This window comes from Zonotrichia leucophrys, chromosome 13 (assembly GCF_028769735.1).
Source record: "Zonotrichia leucophrys gambelii isolate GWCS_2022_RI chromosome 13, RI_Zleu_2.0, whole genome shotgun sequence".
Taxonomy (NCBI): Eukaryota; Metazoa; Chordata; class Aves; order Passeriformes; family Passerellidae; genus Zonotrichia; species Zonotrichia leucophrys.
In genome coordinates this window covers 4,493,102-4,514,526 of record NC_088183.1, presented here as the reverse complement: position 1 = coordinate 4,514,526, position 21,425 = coordinate 4,493,102, and the positions used below count along the sequence as shown (strand labels likewise).

The 21,425-nt window shown below is 46.6% G+C and overlaps 3 protein-coding genes across 8 annotated transcripts in view; 2 read left to right on the top strand and 1 right to left on the bottom strand.

The window, feature by feature from the left end:
* Positions 1-4,175, top strand: part of CYFIP2 (cytoplasmic FMR1 interacting protein 2) — a 49,888-nt gene extending 45,713 nt beyond the window's left edge. For all 4 annotated transcript variants that reach the window (XM_064725193.1, XM_064725194.1, XM_064725195.1 and 1 more), the window contains one exon: positions 6-4,175. In XM_064725193.1, coding sequence (XP_064581263.1) covers positions 6-173 — 168 coding nt within the window. In that variant the 3' untranslated portion in view covers positions 174-4,175. The remainder of the gene's footprint in view (positions 1-5) is intronic.
* Positions 4,176-8,895: 4,720 nt separating this feature from the next.
* NIPAL4 (NIPA like domain containing 4) lies at positions 8,896-17,703 on the top strand. Of its 3 annotated transcripts, XM_064724790.1 has the most exons (8): positions 8,896-8,965; positions 10,602-10,850; positions 12,735-12,791; positions 13,753-13,843; positions 14,988-15,148; positions 15,247-15,830; positions 16,252-16,296; positions 17,244-17,703. In XM_064724790.1, exons 1-7 carry the CDS (start codon positions 8,929-8,931, stop codon positions 16,261-16,263), a joined length of 1,191 nt encoding a protein of 396 aa, XP_064580860.1. In that variant the 5' UTR covers positions 8,896-8,928; the 3' UTR covers positions 16,264-16,296; positions 17,244-17,703. The 3 variants fall into 3 exon arrangements, with proteins under 3 accessions (XP_064580860.1, XP_064580859.1, XP_064580857.1); XM_064724789.1 differs by lacking the exon at positions 17,244-17,703 and having other exon boundaries at positions 16,252-16,395; XM_064724787.1 differs by lacking the exons at positions 16,252-16,296; positions 17,244-17,703 and having other exon boundaries at positions 15,247-15,899.
* The window catches only part of ADAM19 (ADAM metallopeptidase domain 19), a 32,050-nt gene continuing 28,290 nt past the window's right edge, over positions 17,666-21,425 (bottom strand). Inside the window, exons 22-23 of the mRNA XM_064724786.1 lie at positions 20,433-20,567; positions 17,666-19,712 (exon numbers count right to left, since the gene is read on the bottom strand). Coding sequence (XP_064580856.1) covers positions 19,638-19,712; positions 20,433-20,567 — 210 coding nt within the window. The 3' untranslated portion in view covers positions 17,666-19,637. The remainder of the gene's footprint in view (positions 19,713-20,432; positions 20,568-21,425) is intronic.

Below are 21,425 nucleotides of genomic sequence, written 5' to 3'. Positions count from 1 at the left end.
TCCAGCCCTTGAAGAAGATGGCGGACAGGATCAGGAAGTATCAGATCCTGAACAACGAGATCTTTGCCATCCTGAACAAGTACATGAAGTCGGTGGAAACAGACAGTTCCACGGTGGAGCACGTGCGCTGCTTCCAGCCCCCCATCCACCAGTCGCTGGCCACCACCTGCTAGTGTGGACACGGACCCTGCACGGGGTGGGAAGGGAGCAGGGACTGAACCCAGACCAGCTGGGAGGGGTAAACTCGGTGGTGTGAGGCCTGCCAAGGGAGTGAGGCTGGGTCTGCCTCTCCACACGAGGACACACCGTCCCCTCGCCCCGCTGGAGTGCATGTTCCTCTGTACCATCCCTGTGATCGGTTTTACTCGTAGCTTTCGGACTTGAGGGGGGGTGGGGGTGGGTGGGCAAAATGTGCTTTTCTTCCATGAAGTGGTCCAGTTTTCCCTGTGATTCACCCAGTCCACACATCTCTCTGAAGCCATACTGCAGCCTCAGGTGGGAGAGCTCCACGCTCCCACAGCGCCAGGAACCCGCTCCCACTGCAGAAACAGTGGGACAAATCAACACCCCTGTGACATGTGCCACCAGCCAAGGAGCAGGAGGGGCTGAAGACAAGTCCCTGATCCACTCTTTGAGGGGAAGAAGGGATGAAGGCAGGATGTCACCCATGGCAGTGCCCTGAGGAGCAAGTGCTGGGTGCAGAGGAGCCCCGCCAGACTGGTTGTGGATGGATGTCTCGTCCAGCTTTGTGCTCTCTGCTTGTCCTTGGCCTTTCCAGCAGTTGTTTTCATGAGCTTTGGCATGTGGGCTTGAGGATAGCAATGAGGCAGTCACCAGATAACTCCTCAGCACTTCAGAGAGCTGGGGAAACAGAAAACAGCCTGGCTTTTTCCATGCTATGGGACGTCCACTTATTTTTAAGCAGAAGTTCTCCCCTGAAGACATGTCCCCTTCCATGTGTCTGGTTTATTTTCCAATAAACCAGATTTCCTGTGGACTACAGAAGAGGCTGCATTCATGTGAATGTGCTCTCAAACATATTAATTTGGGTGGAAATAATCACTGGTGCTGACAGGATGCAGGTATAGTTACCTTGAACATGTGGGATCTTTGTTCTTCAGCCAAGGGTGAGCGCAGGGTGTGTACTGTGTGTGTTCTGGGATGCTATTTTCCCTTGGTTTAGACAAATTCCTAGTGGCACAGCAAACAAATGCCTTTCTCCAGAGAATGGTGACTACCAGCAGGGCTTAGGAAATTTCCCATAACTCAGAAATCATGTGATTGTTTAGGAAAGGTAAAATATAGGATAAGTTTTAAAAAATACCCAGAATTTTCCAAGTTCAGACATGTTAGAGAGAACACTGGAGTCTGTTGCCTTTTCCCACTCAGCTAATCTAAGATCCCTGGATATTGAGAACAGATTCAGGTGGAACTTCAAGGAGGATTTCATAACTCCTGGTCTAACCTGCTTCTAACCCTCAGCAGAGTCATTGGAGTGATACAAAAGCCAGTGCTTGATGTGAAAGGAGATCAAACCATGTGCTCCAAGAGAAAATGATGCCAGCCTCACAACTGGCAGTGTTTCCTCAGCTCTAGCCTGGCCACAGCAAAAATTGCTGTATCCAGATGTGATAATATATATTTGTTCCATGCATTTCATTATGCTTTGTAAACTGCATGCTGTTACAGATGTTAAAAAGGCAGAGCCTGGGCATTTATTCTCTCAGAGGGAGCATATAATTAATTAGTAGAAATATCTGAGCTGGAGTTTTTGTCTTCAGAAACAATAGCCAGCACACTACTGCTGGCAAGAGGAGATCTTGGTGTGTGGCATGAACTTGTGCTCCCAGACTCTCATCACCTACTCCCTTGATAATCAATAATCAATACCCCGCACGTGACAAGTGCTGGGCATTTTCACGCCTTGAGTTTCATTTTGTTACTGAGACAGGCCTTTTCAGCTGCAGGGAGGAAATTGTGCAGCACAGTAACCTGAAAGTAAAATGAAATCTCAGGAAGTCTGGCTGAAATCTTGGAGTGGCAGGGAAGGAGCCAGCCCAGCAAGGCGAGTTCTTTCCTCTGTGTCATGAGGAAGAGCAGCACAAGAGCTTCTGGGGCTTGCTCTCTACTTACTCTTCCTCTAAGGATGTCAGTTCTGCCATTCCATCATGATCCAACACTTCTACACTACTGGAGTGAGGGAATCTAGAGTTATATATTTTTAAAAGGAAGAGAAGAATCAAGAACTTTATTTTTTGTGGAAAACAAGATGCGAGGAAGATAGATCCGGCCAAGATCCTATTTTTCCTGACCTAAATAGCAAGTGCTTGTTATTTTGGTATGAAAGTCTTGCTGAAAAGTTGGCACAAGTCCCTGTCTGGCTTTCAGAGCCACCTCTAGGCACAGCACAAATTAAGTGTCCTATTACATCTGACAAGCTATGGAATGCTGGAGTCTTCTTGGAAACCAGCATGTACCAGAAGTTGCTACAAAAGAATGAACTGTACCAAATGGCTCAGTCTCAGCTACCTAGACAAAAATGGGATGTAGTAAGGTGAATTTAAATCCCTCTTTTCATCAGTTTAGGTCTGGAGTGAGTCATGAGATATTTCACCTAATAATCTGTAAATCTGTTTGCATTCTTTTCCTGTAGTTTTGCCATAATTCCCTGCAAGCCTGCAAAACACACTTGCACTGGAAGTTTGTTGTACTTGTACAGGCTGTACTTGAAAGAACAGGTAGTTGAAATCTATTTGTTGCCCTCAGATTTGCTAGCAAAAATGTCAAATCCCTCCAGATTCCAAGGGATTAAATGTTTTGAGCAAAATGTCAAAGTGCATGAACAAAATGTAAAGTGTTTTGACTGTAGAGTGTATGCAGATCTTTTGCTTGTTGCTCAAGTAGTATGAGATATCAGCTAGTAATAATCACAGTCTTAATTTCTGAGATTTGATGTTACTGTCCTTTGATTATCTCAAGGATTCAGATACTCCATAGCTTCAGTTTTCTCACCCTCTTTGTCTGTAAATGAGAAAGGTCCAGGCTTAGGTCTTTAAACAACTCCATGAAAATGGATTTTTTTTCCTCCCGTGCTTTTTTAAATGTCATAATTGTTAATGGAATTAGGGAGCAGATTTGTAAGAGTAGGGCTAAATAGTAACAGATTGCCAGGGGTTCAGGGATATTCCTCACACTTGCAGACTTTCTGCCAAGTTTGGGAGTCTTCCTTGCAGTTGTGCTTCAGTCCTGTATTTTTCAGTCTTTTATAATCAGCAGACTTCTAATGTTGTTTTCTTAGGGAAATGTTGACCCCTGTCTGAACCCTCCCAGGTCCACTGACAATGGAATTGCTTTTTATTACCTATCTTTTCCTGCTTATGCTAAAGTAGTCTGCAACTGCCCAGCACTCACCAGCCACCACTTGGAATGTCTACTCCAAAGTCAAGCTGTTGGCTCCAAACAGGAATTACAGGGAGGAGAAAGGATGGCCTGTGTCATGCATGAAGTCAGACTGGGTTATTTTAATGTTCCCTCTGGCTTTGCCATTATGAAATGTGACTGTTGGCAGTGCACATGCTTTTCTGGGATGATGCTACACTTGACTTGCAATGCTACAATAGAATGGGGAAGCAAACTAGATGAAATTCAGCACTTCAGTGGTTTTCCTTTTAAATTCTGACAGCACTTAGTAGCACTGAACCACATTAGTCCTTTTCCTCCTGCATTACTCCAGTCCAGTGGGTTCATGTGTATTGGAGAACAAAAGAGAAAATAATCAAAGGTGTAAAAAACCAAGAAAATATTCTCAAAAACTGTTGTCAAATGTACCATATTTGTATGAAAAGCTGCTTGAGTTATTTTGTACAATGAATTTTATTTATGGTGAGGTATATTTACGCTTGTGATCTGATACAGTGTTAAATTTTTGATCCATATTTGCTATGCAGCTGAAGATGATATTTTTGTTTTGTATTATTATTTTTTGCTGTTGTTCTAAAATTCAGCCAACAGAAGCTTCCATCTCCATTAGAAGTGCTTCTGCAAGAGTAAAGCATCTGATACCTGGTGATATGTCCCGTAACACAGCAACCAACAATGTGTACAACAAATGTGGGATGACTTTTGTGATGAAGAAAAATAAAGATTGGGCTCATTCATGAAATGGGCAGAATTTACCTTATGGTGTTATCATCATCATTGTGATAACTGTTATCTGGGGAGAGCTTTCTGTTGTACCTTGCACAAAAGAAAAGCCAATTTGATCAAAATGTTAAGCTTTTGTAAAAACCAAAGGAAAAAATATGAGGGTTTGTGGCCAACACCAAAATGGACATATTTTCCTATAGAAAAGTTAATGATTTTTGAGAAGAACTTCTTTGCACAACACATTTTTCGTTTTCAAACTTGTTCTAGGATAAAAGGGTCAGGGAAGGGAAAATCATATAATCATTTTTAACAGATTTTGACAGGCTCTATCCAAAGCTGAACTGAGGAGCTCATTTCCTCTCATTACTGCAGCCTTGTCAACTCTACAGGGGCGTTTTTTTATTCCAGGAGATTCTCCTTGCTGTTATTTTCCTGAATTTCCATTTGAAACCATTCTTAGTCTTGTGTTGAAAGCACCCAAGGAGCAGCCATGGTTGTTGACATGGTTGCAGAAGAGAAGTGGGAACCAAGGGGGAGCTGAGGAATGAGGGAGAAACAACTGCCATGGGTCTGTGGGAGTTGGACTCCTGTGCTCACCAAACTCTAACTGGTGTTCCTTTCACAGCTTCTTCCCAAGGTTTCCTCATGGGAGCAGCTTCCCAGCTTGAGAGGAGCAGAAATGCAATGATTCTTCACATAGAATTGGAGGTGAACTTTACACCACAACCAGGCAGCTCTGTTGATCTTTCCAGTGTGCTCTGAGGCTGTGCTGCAGCTCTCTGGGTGATACCTTGTTTGATTGTTCAAAGTTGCCCAATATTTACTGATTTCAACATGGTTCTGCTACAGGGAATGGCAAAGAGGAGAGCAGGACTTTATTCCTGCATCAGCCACTGATAGTGGGCAGGTGGTTTGGGTTTTATCCTTTCTCCCATCAAGATTTCTCTGTTTTTTTCCTCCTTTTTTTTTAAACTAATTTTAGCTGCTGCGTCATGGACACCCCAGTTCTCACCCAGTGCTTGGAGCTCATATGGTCTCACTGGAGCCAGCAGCAATTCCTGCTTTGAGTATCAGGGTCCAAGGCTCTGAATTTTGAACAACCGGCCCTAAGGGAGCAGTATCAAAGATACAGGCCCCCATCTTTCTCCTTCCTAATGCTCCTAAATATGTTTACATCTCCAGATAAAAGTCTGCTTCCCCAATGGAGAGAACTGCTCATTAATGATTGCTTTATTATTTCAATAGCTTAACAGAATTACCCTTTCTGTGACCCCCTCTGCAAGTCAGGAGTGCCTTTCACATGCGGCTTTGCTTGATTTAGAGTTCTGATGCAAACGCCTCCAGATAAGAAGTGTGCAAACAAAGATCTGCTGATTGCGTGTCACTTCACCCACCGCTGTCCATCACCAGCCCACCGCTCCTGCTCTGCCAACATGTGGCTTTGTGGGGCCACAGTGGCCTGGATAAATTGTTTAGCAACCCTGGGAGAAAGGAGCTGGGATGTATTTTATGGCCCCGTGACCCTGGAGCACTCAGCTCAGACCCACAGGTGTGTGCACTGGCATGGGGAGGGCAGAACTGCAAGGGTTGGAGCCCACCATGGCTGTGGCAGGCTTGGGAGCTGTCTCTGTTATGTTCTCTAAACTCTGGTGGCACCAAATGTCAGCCTCAGCCACTGCAGACATGGTTACCTTGAGACAGGCTGAATTAAAAGCTGTCTGCTCATCAAAGTTCAATCTTTCAAACTTCGGGCATCCTTTCATGTAGTGCTGCAATCATCCAACACCAGGCAATTCCCTTAACCCCTACCTTATCAAATCATTGCCAGAAGAAGGGTTCACCCTCTCTTTGAAGCAGCAAACAGCTCCTTGGATCTCTAAAATGATACAAAGCCAGAGCAAAAAATTACAAAGCTTTTCAGAAACTTTCCACAGAAACCATGACTAGCAGACATCCAAGGGCAAAAGTTTCCATCACCTGTTAGCAGGATACTTCCACCATTATTTTTAACAGAGGACAGTTGGTACTCAGTAGTTTTCCATCACTTTTTCCAGAACAAGAGATGAGCAGACAGGAGTAGAGGAAAGAACAGCCTTTTGATGTTGCTGGAGAGGTTATTTGCATGCAAAGCTGCCTTGTTCCGCCCCCAAGATTCCAGTCAAGGTTTTGGCCTGCAAACCAGTATTTCAGGAGGAACTGCATTGCTAAAAGATGAGCTGCTATGGAAGACTCCCTGATTTCTGATGAGTTATTTTTAAGGCAGCATCTGATGTGAGTATCAACCCGTGAGGTCATAACTTGGAGCTAAATTCCCTTAATTACAGCCTTCCCATTAAAATTAGGATATGAAGCAATAAAAGAGGCATTGGCTGCATCCCTGCTTTATTGTTATCAGTCTCAACTTGCCCTTGACTAAGCACAGAAGGCTCCATGCCAACCCTACCTGGCTCTTTACTCCCATATTGCTGTACACAGCCTTGCTAAATCCTTCAAATGCAGCTCCTGTGACTGCGTGATTCCACAGCCTGCACCCCCCGCAGTCCCTGTGCCAGGAGTGAGGAAATACGTGACACACTTGGGTCCGTGGCTGATTTCAAAATCTCACTGAAGCTTCTGAAGCTTCTCCCCCCTCAGTGTTGGCACCCAGGCATGCTCCCTCCCCAGTGTCTGATAGAGCCAGCTCACACTGCAGTGTCCCCTCCTTTTGGGGACATTTTGCTCATCATGTCTCTCTTCCCAGGACTTAGAATGGCTTCTCTTGGAGGTCTCATCCCTTGTCAAATCTGGCAGAAGTGGCCCACAGACTCAAATTTATCTTTGGGGATGAAATGGAATACATAAACATACATGCATGTGGTCACATCAGCCTTTCCCTTTAGGAAATCAAGCTGACAGGACAAGGTAAAGATGTGGCCCAAAGTGCCTTTTTCTTTTGCCTGCACCATAGATGAAGCTGCACCATGACCAAAAGGATTATTTTAACCCCAAATCCCTTCCATAAAAATTTGCTGCCTCCTTCACACCCCTTTGTGCACAGTGAGCACAGATGTCAACAACACTCATTGAAAAAGCTTGGAAATTACTTTGGAGACAGTTTAACTGCCAATAACCACACCACAATTAGGCCTCCCTGGCTATGAGCAAGATCTCAGGGTGTTGGAGAAGGTCCAGTAAAGGGGAGAGCCCCAAGCACCAGAGTGAGCAGGCAGAGCAGCCTGTGAGTCAACAGGGAACATGAACGCCCCCAGCCAGCACTGCAAACAGCAAATACTTGTCCCTCTTCACCATCACACTGGTTTTCTACCCAGCCCTTATTCACACATTGCATTAATAGCTCCTAACCAGCATCAGCCAGTAAATTTACACAACTGAGGCCAAATCCCACCATCATTATCCTACCCAGGGTCTTGTCCCTTTTGGTTGCATAATAAATAACAGCAGCAGAGGTTGCTCCAGGAACACTGATAAATTAGCACAAGTTTCATTTCCTACTTCAAAACCTGCTGCCATGTGATTTGGATTGATTATCAAGTGCCCTGTCATAAAGGGGAGGACGTGGGATTTGGCTGGCACAGTCTCTCCCAGCCAGTGACCCACAGGACTGTGATGGATGAACAGACTTGATTAAAATCAAATGACTCACAAAGCACTTGAGCATTACATTTCTCTTTGCTGGAGAAAACAGTTGCTCAGAGATAGGATCAGGCACTGAATGAAGGCGACATGAGGTATTAGCAATGCTGCAGCCTGATAGTCTAAGGGCAATTCCTGTAGTAACAGGCAATTTATTTTATGGAGGGGGGAAAAAAAGGCAATTTTTCAGACATGTTCAATTCCTGCAAATCTTATATCTTTATATTGCCTTATGACAGGAACCCCTTCTACCTATAAATGTGGGTTTGCTGAAGCAAAGCTTTGTTTCACTATTGGTTTTATTTACCTCTGTTGACCTACAGCAGAGCCTGGAAATGAAAGGACTTTTCTATCAGCAATAGGTTTCTGTGTACACACAGAGCACAAATGCAGGAAGGGAGGTCGGCAGAGGAGGGTGGGGATGAAGGCAGAACAAGGGGGGTTGGCAGAGGAGGGTGACGATGAAGGCAAAACTGGTGTTCCACACACCAGAATCAGCAAGGGAGTCTTCGGCTGCCCTGGGAGGGGGAGTTGATGGAGATTCCTCTTCTCCAGTCTGAACAAACCAAGTGACCTCAGACCCTTCGCAATCTCGTGGCCCTCTTTTGGATGTTCCCTAACAACTCTGTATCCTTCATATATCGTTCAGCCCAAAAGGCTGAAAAACACCTCTAAACTCGAGTCCAACCATTAACCTGACATTGCTACCAACATTTCTCTCGTTTACCTTTAATTTCTATTTCCACCACACCTGAGTTCAGCCCCCAGCTTTGAGCACATCTGGGCTCACACACCTCCGAGCCACCTCCTGCTGCCCCAGCGCCTTCTCCAGTCCCTGCAACGAGGAAAACACCTTCCAGAGGAGAAACCCAGCGGCAGGAGCTCTGTGCCAAGGGGCAGAACCCCCCGGAGATGCCACAGCACTGACCGGGCAGGCGGGGACGGGGATGGGGACAAGGGCTGGGGACGCGGGGCTGGCCCAGGGGTCCGTGCAGGGTTCCCCAGGGCACTGTGAGTGCTCCCAGCGCAGCGAGGGGCCGGGCCGGGCCGGGCCGTGCCGGGCGGGCCGGGGGAGGAGCGGGGCGGGCTCAGGTGTGCCCGGCCCTGCCCTCGGCCCGGGATGCGCTGAGCGGCCGGAGATCGAAGGCAATGGAGCCGCTGGAGACCAACAGCAGCTGCAGCAACGGTGGGTGCAGCCCCGGGGCAGCGGGACCGGCCCGGCTCGGCCCCGCTCGGAGCGCCGGGACCGGGGCAGGGCAGGACCGGGCTGGGTCCGGGTCCGGGACAGCGCGGCCGTTCCGGCTCCGAGCACGCCGCACCCCTCGGCCTCATTCATCCCTCCGGCTTTGGGACTGTCCTCTGTCACTGCTCTGCTTTGGGGGATTCTTTCTTCCTTTCTTCGCTTTCTTCTCTTTCTTTTCTTTCTTTTTTTTTTTTTTTTTGACGTCTATGTTGGAATGGGGAAACTCGAGCAGCCGGCACCACGCTCTGCCAGCTCTAGAGTGCACGGAGAAGGCAGGAGTTGGGTTTTTTTTTCCTTTAAGGATTACTTAATCCAGTCGGTAATCACCCCTCATCCCGCTGCCTTATGCTTGTACCTTGTGGAGATTTTCACCCAGCCCAGGAGGCAAGTTCCCCCCTTATTCCCCAGGAAATATTTCCGCGATAAAAAGTGTTTTTCCTAGTAGGAAAAAAAGTATTATTAGGGAACCCTTGGAAACTCATCTAGAAAGTCACTGCTATTTTTTCCTTTAGAAAAACGTTTACAGCCAGTTCAGATCTAAAACCTCAGCTGTGTGTGCCGAGGCCAGGGATTGCAGCTACTTAAGATCTAAGCCAGGCTCCTGGTTCAGGAAAAATGTGGGGCCCATGCCCAGGCTCCTGACACTGCTGGGAGCAGTTTAGCCATTCCACACTCCTGCCTGCAGAGACACAAATACTTGCTCTATAATTCCTATGTGAGTTCAGGGGGGAAAAAATTGAAGTCTTTTACTACAAAGAGACTTTTGTACTCCACCTGGCTGTTCTGTTGCTCATGGTCACAGTCACACCGTCTTTACTACACTTGGAGTAAAGATTGCGATAGAAAGATGTGCTGGGTGTGGTAGGAGTGTCAGGGGAAGAAGAAACTCAGCAATTTCCCACCCCCACACACCAGCACACCTTGGCCAGAGCCACAGGGCTGCAGTGCTTTTGGTGTTAGCAGCAGAACACTGCCTGCTCTCATCCTTCCACACTGGCAGGACTGGGTTTGCTTTACGAGCTCTCAGGGAACCTGCAAATAAGTAGAATAAAACCATCGAACAGTAGAGGAAATGAATTGTCCAAGATGAATCTGATGTTGTCTTATGACACAGCTCAGCACACAGAGTAGGAACAGAGGCACATTTACAGTGCTGGCATCTCTCCACATCAAACCCAAAGTTACAACTGCAGATGAGCTGGCCGGTGTGAGGATTAGTTGGCTGGAAAGCACCAAAATCTTTGGATCAACAAGGTTAAGTGTGGATAAGGCCTAGTTTAACTCTATAACAAAGGAATTTGGTGGAGAGACTCTGGCTTATATATTTGGAAATTCAAATTATTTTTAGAGGTCCTTGTAGACTCATGCAATGTCAAAGAGAAGCTTGAACTGCGGGCCATAAATCTGTCAGACAACACCCTGCCATTTCATTTCCACGTGTGAGTAAAGAGGTGTCCTGAGCTTTGGGTGTTGTTAGGGTGACAGCATGGGTGGCTCTGCAGGGGGACACCTGGATGAGCCTAGGGGAGGAGGGACACTGTTGATAGTCATGTCAGTAATTTGCTGTTTTATCTCCAAGGGTCTCTGATCACCCTTTCGTGCCTTTCCCACCGGGCTGTGTGCCAAGTGATCAGCAGTGCTGTCCCAGCTGACTCCACCCAGGACAATGGCACTTCAGACAGCTCCTGGATAACTCGGCTGGAAAACAATTATGGATTCTACATTGGCCTGGGCTTGGCTGTCTTCTCCAGCTTCCTCATCGGGAGCAGCGTCATCCTCAAGAAAAAGGGGCTGCTAAGGCTGGTGGAGAAGGGAGGCACCAGGGCAGGTAAGGCTTCCATGGGGGCAGGAGGGACCACCTGTTCCTAGGAATACACACACAATCCAAATTTCAGCACTCCTGAGGCAAGGGGACAGCTCTGGGTACAGTCAGTCTTCCATCAGCAATGTAAATAGGAGCTTTTGTGGAGGCATCCTTGTGTGTGAGAGCCAGACAGCAGTGCTATGTGGGAGCTGAGGAGCTAATTTACAGCCTTGGTATTGGAAAGGAGTTAATTTACAGTCTGTGTATTGGAAAGGAGCTAATTTACAGAGCCCTGCACTGGAGGAGCTTGACTAAAAGCAGTGTTCTTCTGCCTGGCACCACAAACAGCAAGGGACAGTCCTGTGAGATCAGAGGTGTCCCCGTGGCAGAGCAGTGGGTGCCCATCGCTCAGGCCAGGAGCAAGCAGAGTGCCAAAAGCTCTCTGATAAGGGTCCCTTTGCACAAAGCTGCAGCTCACAGCCATGCCCCAGCCCAGAGCAGAGCAGCACAGCCCCAACCCCACTCTTGCTCTCAGTGAAGCACCAAAGGCAGCTTTGGCACCAGGTCACCGAGACTCGGACGCAGCTCCACGTGCTTGGGTTGCTTGGATTGCAAGAGTGTGTGAATGCAGGACAGACAGGCTCTGTGGGAACTCTGTGGTTGCAGGAGGGATCCTTTGGAGCTCTGTTGCACAACAAGCTGCAGATAACTTTCCTCTAGCACCAGGCTCTCAGGGCGAGGCGAGTGTTTATGTGTACACAAACACATACACACACATATATATGGTGGAGCAGCACTGCCTAGAGCAGAATTGGACTGTGGAATTGGACACATCCCATCAGCATTGCAAACATGCTCCAGCAGCAGGGTAAGTCCTACCTGGCAGCTGACCTACTTGCATAACTGCAAAACAGAGCAATGATAATTAAATTACTGCTGCTTCCCTGTTCTGGCCTGGGAACAGTTCTTAAATAATCTTTCAGATTAAATAAATATCACCATCCCCATTGTACTTTGTGCCCATATGGGGACACAGAGGCATGGAATGATGAAGTGACTGTCCAGAGACAGCCAGCAAAGCAGCCAACAGCAGCTGAACCACCAGGCAGTCTCAGGTCCATGTCCATCCTCTGTCACTGGGCTGAACACACAGCTTCTGAACACAGATGGGTTTGCTTTTTGACATTATACTTGCACAATGAAATATCAGTATTGCTTCAACTGTGGATGTCTCTCTCCTCCTTCCCTCCATGAACTCTTCCCACAGCAGAGCCAAGCGAGTAAAACAAGAGCAAGCCCCTCCCTGTTTTTCAGAATGTTTAACGTTCTGAAAGGAATTAGAGATTAATGACAGAAAATTGCAGCTGACAGAAAGAGTTCTTGGGAAAAACCCCAACCAAGCAAAAAGACCCTAAAACAAATAAACCAGCAATTTCTGAGGAATACGAGAGCATAACATTTGAACTTCATCATTTATGGAGTGGTTGAGGAACCAGAAGAGGCTGAACTCTAGCAAAAGATTTTTCCCTGTGTCCTAAAATCTTCCTGTTCAACTCTCCATTGCCCCTTGCCCTGTAATCTCTCAGTCCCAGTGTGTCACCCCTGCTATGTGAGCACATCACTTTTCTCCAAGGCAGGTCAAACACTGCTGGTACTGACAAGCTCCAGTTGGGTCAGATTTATAAAAACCATGAGCTCTCCCTGACCCAGAAAAAACAGGGGTCACCATGTCAGCAGGCTCAAACTCCTCGTGTCCAACAACCTGTGGGTTAGGACCAGAATTGGATTAGCTCCAATTAGCTCCAGTTCATTCTTCCCCTTGCAATTTATCCCTCTCCAAAGGGACATTCTCATCTCTTGCTCTGAAGAATGTGGTTGTTAACTCCTGCATGTGCTTTTGTTCCCCAGGAGATGGAGGCCATGGCTACCTAAAGGACTGGCTCTGGTGGGCTGGCTTGTTAACCAGTAAGTTTGAGCTGTTTCCCTGGGTTTGCAGCTTTTCCAGGCTCTGTCCCTGTGAATGAGGTGGGGAACAAACTGAGTATGGTGTTTAAAGCCTGTTTTCTGCCGAGTTCCCCCATCCTCAGCAGAGGTTCCTCAGGCAGAGGAGAGGCAGTGATCCCTGCAGGATCTCCCTCTCCATCCTCCTGCAGGACTGGCAGGACCTGCTGGCTCAGTTTTACCTGATCAAAAGCATGGAAAGCCAGGTTTTAATAGGGCAGCTGGCAGGTCTGCCTGTGTACCAGGCACAGGGCAAACAGCCTCCCCTGAGTGCCTGGGGGAGCAGGGTGCTGGAGTTTCCTGCTGCAGCACAGGGAGATAACAAAGAGGTGTTGCTAGCACCTCCTTCCTTAAAAAAAAAAACAACTTGTTTTCCCTTAAAATCTTTATTTCCTGCTTGTATCTCCTAAAATTGGACTCAAAGCTTTACAGTACCTCCTAAAATTGGACTCGAAGCTGCAGGGAGAGCAGCAGATTTTACAAGAGGCTGTTTCAGAGCCCTCTTTTCTGCCTCTCACCTTGGCAGCTGCAGCTCAAGGTGCCCCCACCTGGCTCTGCCCTCTCTGCTCAGGGACAGGGACAGCCAGAGGGGACACCACAGTCCCAAGGACAGGTGTGGAGCTGTCCTTACCACCCCTCCCTTGTACCCCCACACAGCCTGGCCGGGCTGGGGGATTCCTGAGCCCTGACCTGGCCAAGCCCTGGCAACCCCAGCCCTTCCAATAGAGGGGTTCCCTTCCCCAGGGGTGCCTCTTTTAATTTGAAATAGATTTTCACCCACTGCCTGCCCCCATTTAGCAGCAGCATGAAGCCCCCAGCATCAAACCCACTCTCCAAGTGACAGCTTGCTGGTTTGCAAACCCCCAAGGGAAAATGCAGAAAGTGCTCTGTAACTCACTGGTATTTATTTTTCTTGTTTGTTTAGTGGGTGGAGGGGAAGCTGCCAACTTTGCTGCCTATGCCTTTGCTCCTGCAACTATTGTCACGCCTCTGGGGGCTCTGAGCGTGCTCATAAGGTGATTTTTGTGTCTATAAATTGAAATTTACCTCTTCTTTTTTTTCCTTGTTTGCCTGTTTGACTTGTAAAAATAGACTTGAAGGGATGCTAATATGATTTATTTTGCCCAAAGTAAAAGAAGTCTTAGTGTTTTCTAAAAAACACTTTAACAGTTGTTGTCCTTTTGGAGGGATCACTTGGGAACCACTGAATTAAGCATCTTGCCCTTCTGGAAATGCTGGATGTGTAGAGCAACCACATACACTGCAGGTTAAATTATTGCAAATATCTGCATTACTTCATTCCTTATTCCAGCTCTTTAACCACTCAGGATTGGTGGGGTTTTAATGTTTGTTTGTTTGTTTTGTTTTGTTTTGTTTTTGCAATCAAGAGTACTAAACATTTAAAGGGGTCAAAAATACCAGCCTTGTTTTCAAACTGCCTTTCACCTACCTTTCATTTTATAATCTTTTAGGGTCCTCTTATGTTATAGGGTTTTATATTTCTGGCTGTTCCCAAAAGGGCTGAAACCCTATTTAATTTCCTTATTTTTAAATAGGAAGTTCCACCAAAATACATTAAGCTACTTAAGGTTTTATAGAAAGACTGTATTGTGAAATGCATAAGCAAACTGAGAATTAGGACTGCTCTGGTGTCTTGCCCCAGATTTCTTTTGGACAACAACTAGATATTTTTGCAAATATATCTGTAGCTCCAGTACTTTTAGAGTTTCTCTTTCTAATGGTTCTCATGATTTAGTTAAAATTAACATAGCTTGTTTATTGTTAGGTTCAGGTTTTTTCTCTGTTACACTTGTCCTTGAAGTAATTTTCTTGAGCACTAAAAGCTTCATAATGCTCAGCAGCTCCTGAATAATTCTGCCAACCCTGAAAAAATATTTCTGAGGACGTGCTAAAACATTCAGCATTTTTGCACCTTGCTGACACAAGAGCTGTGATCCACAGGTCACACCTGCACCTCTGCAGGTTCAGCTGTGATTGTGCATTAACCCACTGGAATCCAACTAATTTACACCAAAATTGTGTCCTTGTATCATATGGAAGCATTCTTAACTTTCCTGGAGCTGCTGCTCCTTCTTTGAAGGAGTGCAGAGCACCGGCTGATGTTTTTCTGTCCGGCTGATGTTTTTCTGTCCCATGCAGTGCCATCCTGTCCTCATATTTGCTTGGAGAACGGCTCAACCTGCTGGGAAAGCTGGGCTGCCTGCTGAGCCTGGTGGGCAGCACTGTGATGGTCATACACGCCCCAGAGGACGAGGAGGTCACCACTCTGGAGGAAATGACTTCCAAGCTGAAGGAGCCGGGTACGCAGCCAGCCGCGCTTTCCCTCTCGGGGCCGGGCAGTGCAAACCTCTCCCCATGCCCTCTGCTGGAGTTTTGTGTTCTTCTCTCCCTCCTGCAGGTTTTCTGGCTTATGCTGCAATCCTCCTGGCTCTCTGCTTCCTCCTGATCTTCTACCTCGCCCCCCGTTATGGCCAGAGCAACATCCTCATCTACCTCGCCATCTGCTCCGTTATCGGCGCCTTCTCCGTGTCCTCCGTCAAGGGCTTGGGAATTGCCATCAAAGGCTTCTTTGCTGGCCAGCCTGTGCTGCAGAACCCACTGACCTGGATCCTGGTCATCACTCTGGTGGCATCCATCACCACACAGATCAACTACCTCAACAAGTCTCTGGACATTTTCAACACCTCTCTGGTGTTCCCCATCTACTACGTGCTGTTCACCACCATCGTCATCACCACTTCCATCATCCTCTTTAAGGAGTGGGTCACCATGACTGTGGTTGACATCATTGGGACAGTCTGTGGCTTCCTCACCATCATTTTGGGGGTGTTTTTACTCCATGCTTTCAAAGACATGGACGTCAGTTTTGGGAATTTACCCCAAGTCCTTCAGAACGAAGAGCCAGCGCCGGTCACCAGAGATGACAAGAACATCCTGATAGAGGTGGACAACTCCAGCATTGCCCCAGAGGACAAACCCAAAGTATTCATGCTCTACACTTAGGGGGTTACATGCAGGGGACTGGAGGTTGGGTGATGTCAATATTCCAGATGCCAGGGGAAAAATTCAAAAAGGAAAAGCAGAAAATAAAATAAACAATGTCTTTTCCAAAGTCAAATATTTCTCCAGGCTTTTGGACGGGATCTCTGTCATGGTGTGGCAGCAAGGAGTGTGTTTAATCCTCTCTGGGCCCTAATACATGCAGCCACTGGAAACAAAAATCCTCTGGAAATATGATAGTGCGGTAACAAAGCTCCTCTCTGAGGCCCCTTCCCTCTCTTATTCTTGGCAGGGCTGATGTTTACCCTTCTCTCCTTCCCCCGGGTGGCCATTGATGTCTTTGTTTCCAGGCCTTGATGGATCATTGATTAGTGCTTTTTGTCTTTTTTTGTTTCCTTTCTAGGCACTTGCATGAACTCTAAAATCCACACCAGCGTCTGGAGAGGAGGTGAGAGACAAGGACTGACCAGTGCTGCTCAGACTCTGCTCATCCATGTTTAATCACCTGCTCTGCAAACAGGGGGACGAGAATATTGGTGAATATGGGCAAAACACGGTGAATTTTGCAAAAGCTGCTCACTCAGGCTCAGGGACACTCAAGCCATGAAGTGTTTTTGCAGAGAGATGTTTTTCAGCTTTTGGTTTTTTTGCGAGGTGCAGGAGTTTCCCTGAAGCAGTGTTACTTTTTTTTTATGGGAGTTTTGTTTGTTTGAGTTTTTTTGGTTTTTTTTTTCCCAGAGCAGCTCTGGTGTCCAGGCCTTGGTGAAGTTGCTGGGACTGACCCAGGCCCCACCTGAGGAAGGGCAATCCCTGATCAGGCTGGGCAGCTCTGGCAGAGTAAACCCCATGTCAAGAGAAACTCTACCACTGTCTCCAACACTTCTTGTGACAATTTTTTTCAGTCTGAAAGACCAAGTGGCTGTAAATACAAAGTATTTTTTTCCTCAGGAAATATCTTGATCTTGGAAAACCCCCCAAATTCTTTGAGCCCCATGAGGTGTCCTGCTGTCCTTTGAGATGCTCACCTGATTATACCTGGGTGTGAGCATCACTGAGTAAATATATTGTGGGGCTTTGGGAGAGAGGATGATCCAATCTCCTATTTTAATAACATTTCAGTGCTATCTTTTTGGAATGTGGAAAGGGAAATAAAGGGTTTTTTTCAAAATAAAAAAAAAAAAAGTTGCAGGTGGATCTGAAAGTTTTTCATTATTTCATGTTACTAGCCCTAAAGGATAAAGAGGCTGAGGGACAGCTGAGAACAACAGAAAGAGCATCTGGAGCAGAGTAAAACTGCAGCGACCTCCTTTGGTGGCAGAAAATAATCCAAGTCACTCACTCCATCTTTGGCTTTGGCATCCTAATCAGTGTGATGCTTGGTGCATTTTATTTCAGAAAATGGCTGTAAATGGGACTCATCTTTCTTCACTCCAGAAGTGCATTTCATTAAAGCAATCCTGCCATCCCTGGAGAAATGCCATGTAGAAAATGAAGATTTGAACTGAGGTAATGAAATAATAGACAGTGAAAGAGTATTTGTTAATGACAACCAACAAATTTTATTAAAACTAGGCAAAAGGCACAATGAATTGCATTCTTCAAGTATTTGCATAGATGCATAGAGAGCATTGTTGTAAACCATTAACATGAGGACATAGGAGAAAGTGAGATGTATTTGTTATAAGTTCTCCCAAGTAATATTATCTTTCAAAAAATCAGGTTTAACATCTTTTACTCCTCCTGCAGTTCCCCTGGTCTCAATCACTCAATTTGCACACATCTGAAAATTTAATAGGACTTAAAACTACCTTTTGGAGATTTTTGTGATATTCCAGCAATAAAGTTTTCTATTAGAGTTTGGGCACGTCCAGTTGTTCTCTGAGCATTGTGTGTCTGGGGGCATTTTTTGAAACCTTTCACATGAAAAGCAGTGAAAATATTTTTTGTGATTTTTAGTGGCCATTTGCTGAAGATCAGGGGTTGGAACAGGAGTGCTGCTGCCCTCAGTGAGGGCTCAGCTGTGAGATCAAGTTCTTGTGGTTGAATCAACAATTACAGAGTTTGTACAGTCCTGCTGCACTGTGAGCAGCCAAACCTGCCATTACATACCAAGAAACAAGTTTGGGGGTTGTTTGAATACACATTTTTATATGTAATATCATATACCCCAATTATTGAAAAAGACAAAGATTAGAGAGCTGTTGTCTTTTACTTACTTGCCCTCTCTTATTTCAGAAGGAGGTTTTTTAGATTTGTTTGTTTTCCAGGCACACAGAAGGTAAGAAAAGGTCTAAAATTGGTAAGATGAGGAATAATCTGTGAGAATTTCAAGACACACCATGTGAACTGTTTCCTTGTGGAGAAAGAGGTAGTAAAGTTGTGAAAACTAATGTGACTTAAGTCATCCTATACATACACTACTACATATAACTACAAATTTAATGAGTTCTTGGGGTTTATCTGGGATTTCTTTAATGAGTAGCTCTTAGGGAATGAGAACCAGCAAACAAGACTCATTTTCTTTATGTCAATAATGCAGTTTCTCACATGTGGAGCAGCAGTCATGCTCTTTGAGGATTTGTCCATAATAAATCAGACACAAGAGGGCTGCTGTAACTGCAACTCCAGATTTCCCTGTGTTCTCCTAGGAAATAATTTCAAGGAAAAAAAAATCTGGCACAACAGAAGGTCTTACTTTAAAATCCTGAGGGAAAAAAAATTCCAAAAAACACATACAAAAGCCAAACTATTATGAGAAGAAAAAAACTAAATTCATAAGGGAGGGTCCTCAGGGTCAGAACCATCAGCTGCTTAAAGTGCACACAGACAGCTCTCTCTGTCCATGGCCTGGAGGAAAAGCCTGGAGTAAGAGAGCTGCCCTACAAAAGCACCATGTGTTGTGTTAATAGTTCAGCTGCTTCACCACCTGGGCATTTTCCAGGTAGGTTTCTCAGTGGTTTGGGGAGCAGAGAGCCCATGCTGAGTTACAGCTGAGTGCAGAAACATCTCCTGCTGCCGGTACCGCACGCTGCACAGGGGCCTCAGCACTGCCTCCTGCTCTGCACCTGGGCCAGAGGGGCCCTGTCGTACCTTCAGTGTGTCCTAATGACCTGGATGGAGCTCACGGGCCCTGCTGGGGCTGCTTTGGGGATCTACAGCACCAGGGCACGACAAGCGAGTGGTTGCAGTGTTCCTGCTGAGGAGGGTTACATGGGGAAAATCATGAAATAAAAAATAATCCCCTCTGCTGAAGCTGACCAAAATCCACAGTGGCCCCACAAATTATAGCTCCACAGTTGGCTCCCTGTTGGGGCCCCACTTGCCACCCCCTGTAAACAGAGAATAAACTGAAGAATGTTACCACCAGCTGCTCTCCCCAGAGGCAGTGGGTTCTGTATAGCACCAATATGCTCCTGCAGCTGCCTGGGGGGGCTGAGGAAGCCAACAGGGCCCACATGAAAGCCCATCAAGGCCAGCACCTGCACTCACTGCTTGTTCTCCCTGGTAATACTTAAATAACTGATTAAAAACACGTGGAAACCCCCATCAAGCCCCATCCCTGCAGTGGATATTGCACAACAATATTTAAATACCATACAAACAAGCCATCCCTAATGGAAAAGGCAGAGAGGGCCCAGCTGAGCCTGGCGTGTACCTGGGGCACCCCTGCCATGCCTGGTGAGTCACAGGGGGAGCAGGGCTGGGGCAGGAGGAGGGGAGCTGAGGCACTGTCTGTGGCAGTGAAGGTGTGAGAGTGTTTTTGGTGATGAAGGCCAGGCACAGGCTGCCTCAGGAATGCCCACGGAGGCCTGGCTGTCCCACGTGCAGGCTGTTCACTGCTCCAGCTCTCCAGGCACCAGCACCCTGGGTGAGATGGAAAAAGGGGGAAAGAAGAGGAGTGAGCACTGATGGAAGAACAAGCACCATCCTCACCCTCTCCTGGAGCTGTGTGAATGATGGATTCACAACCCAGTGCATCACATGGGAATGCATCTCCCACAAGGAGGTTCCTGCAGTTTTCTCCATTTTCCACAGCTGGCCTCCAGTATATTGCAAGCTGGAGACACATAACTGTGCTGTGTGGAGTGGAGATGTTTTGTGTTTGCAGAGCACTGAACTCAGTGCCTAGAAGTCCCTTATTAAGTCCTGTATTCAGAATGATTTTTGTGAAACACTTCCTGCAGGGAAAGCATCTCCTTAGCCACAGCTAGAGAGGCTGGAAAGAATTTTTGTTCTTTACTGGGATCTTCAAGTCTTGTGTGAATCCTCATGTTTTGCTGCTTTTCACTAACACTTCTGAGTCCCACAGCCCTTGACCCCATTGCTCTGCCCCACTCACACAAATGCTTTGCCTGAGGAAGTGTTCAGGGCTGTGGAGGAATGAATTCAGTTTTGCTCAACTCCCTAAATTCTTAATATGAAACAGGCAAAACCAGAGACCCCTGCAATAAATGTGACCAACCCACAGCCCCTCTGTCCACCCCCCTGGGCTGTGCACTGAGGTGTTCTGCTGATATTTCCTTCAGTGTTTTTATTCCCCAGGGGTGAATTCCAGGGTTTCCCACCAGCCCTCCCAGTGCCTACCTGGAGGTGCCCAGGGGCTCTGCTGTGCCCAGGGGGCAGTGGCACAGCAGGGCTGCTCCCCTGCCAGCCTCTGGACCGGGATGGGATGGGGTTTGCTGGCAGAGCTCTCTGGGGTGGCCGCGGCCTTGAAATATCCTGCAGAAGAAAAATGTCATTTCAAAATTAAGCCTTAAGTTTTGGCAGTAATAAGTAACTGGTGTTCCAGAGCCTTTTTAATTAACCACATTAACTGATGCACTTCATGGCTGAAAGCAAGTTCCACACACAGACACTCAGTGTTTTTTTGCCCATACAATGCCTGTAAACACTATATATGTGTATATTCTTGTACCCATACAAACACACACACACCCACAAGCAGTTATTATTTGTTTGTGCACACAGCTGTCCCTAATAGGATGCTCAGAGCATTATATTTTCCATTCATCTAATGAATTTCAGTGGAAAGCATGTCCCAGGGGTAGAAGTCACCCCCACAAGAGCCAATTGCCTGTTGTTGCTCAGGGTCTGTGCTAAGCTGCTGCCTTACAGGTGTTGATTTAACAAACACAGCTGCACTCATGACTTGGAGGGCACCCAAAACCCCTGCAGTCTCCTCAGACTATGCATAAATGCAATGCTTGATGGCTTGGGGATCTATTGCTCTCCAAGGATCTTGCCCTGTGACTCCAGAAAGGACAAGGAGGACTAAATTCCACTGACTGTCAGGTCTGAAGAGCTCCTATAGGAATAGCAAGAGAGCAAATCTGGCAGATGCTGCAAACATCCAGGAAGGCCAATGCAACTAGCAAAAAGTGACATTAATTATTTCCCCTTTGTCTTCCCCAACTCGTGGCTCTCCACTAACCCAGAAACACCAAGGTTTCTTGTGGAAATCCTATGAAAAGTGTTCCATCCCATAAGGCTGATTGAGATAAAGAGACTGGATGTGTTGGGGAGGGAACACAAAGGAGATCAGGGGGAACTTGTCAACAAGCAGCTGGGAAGGATACC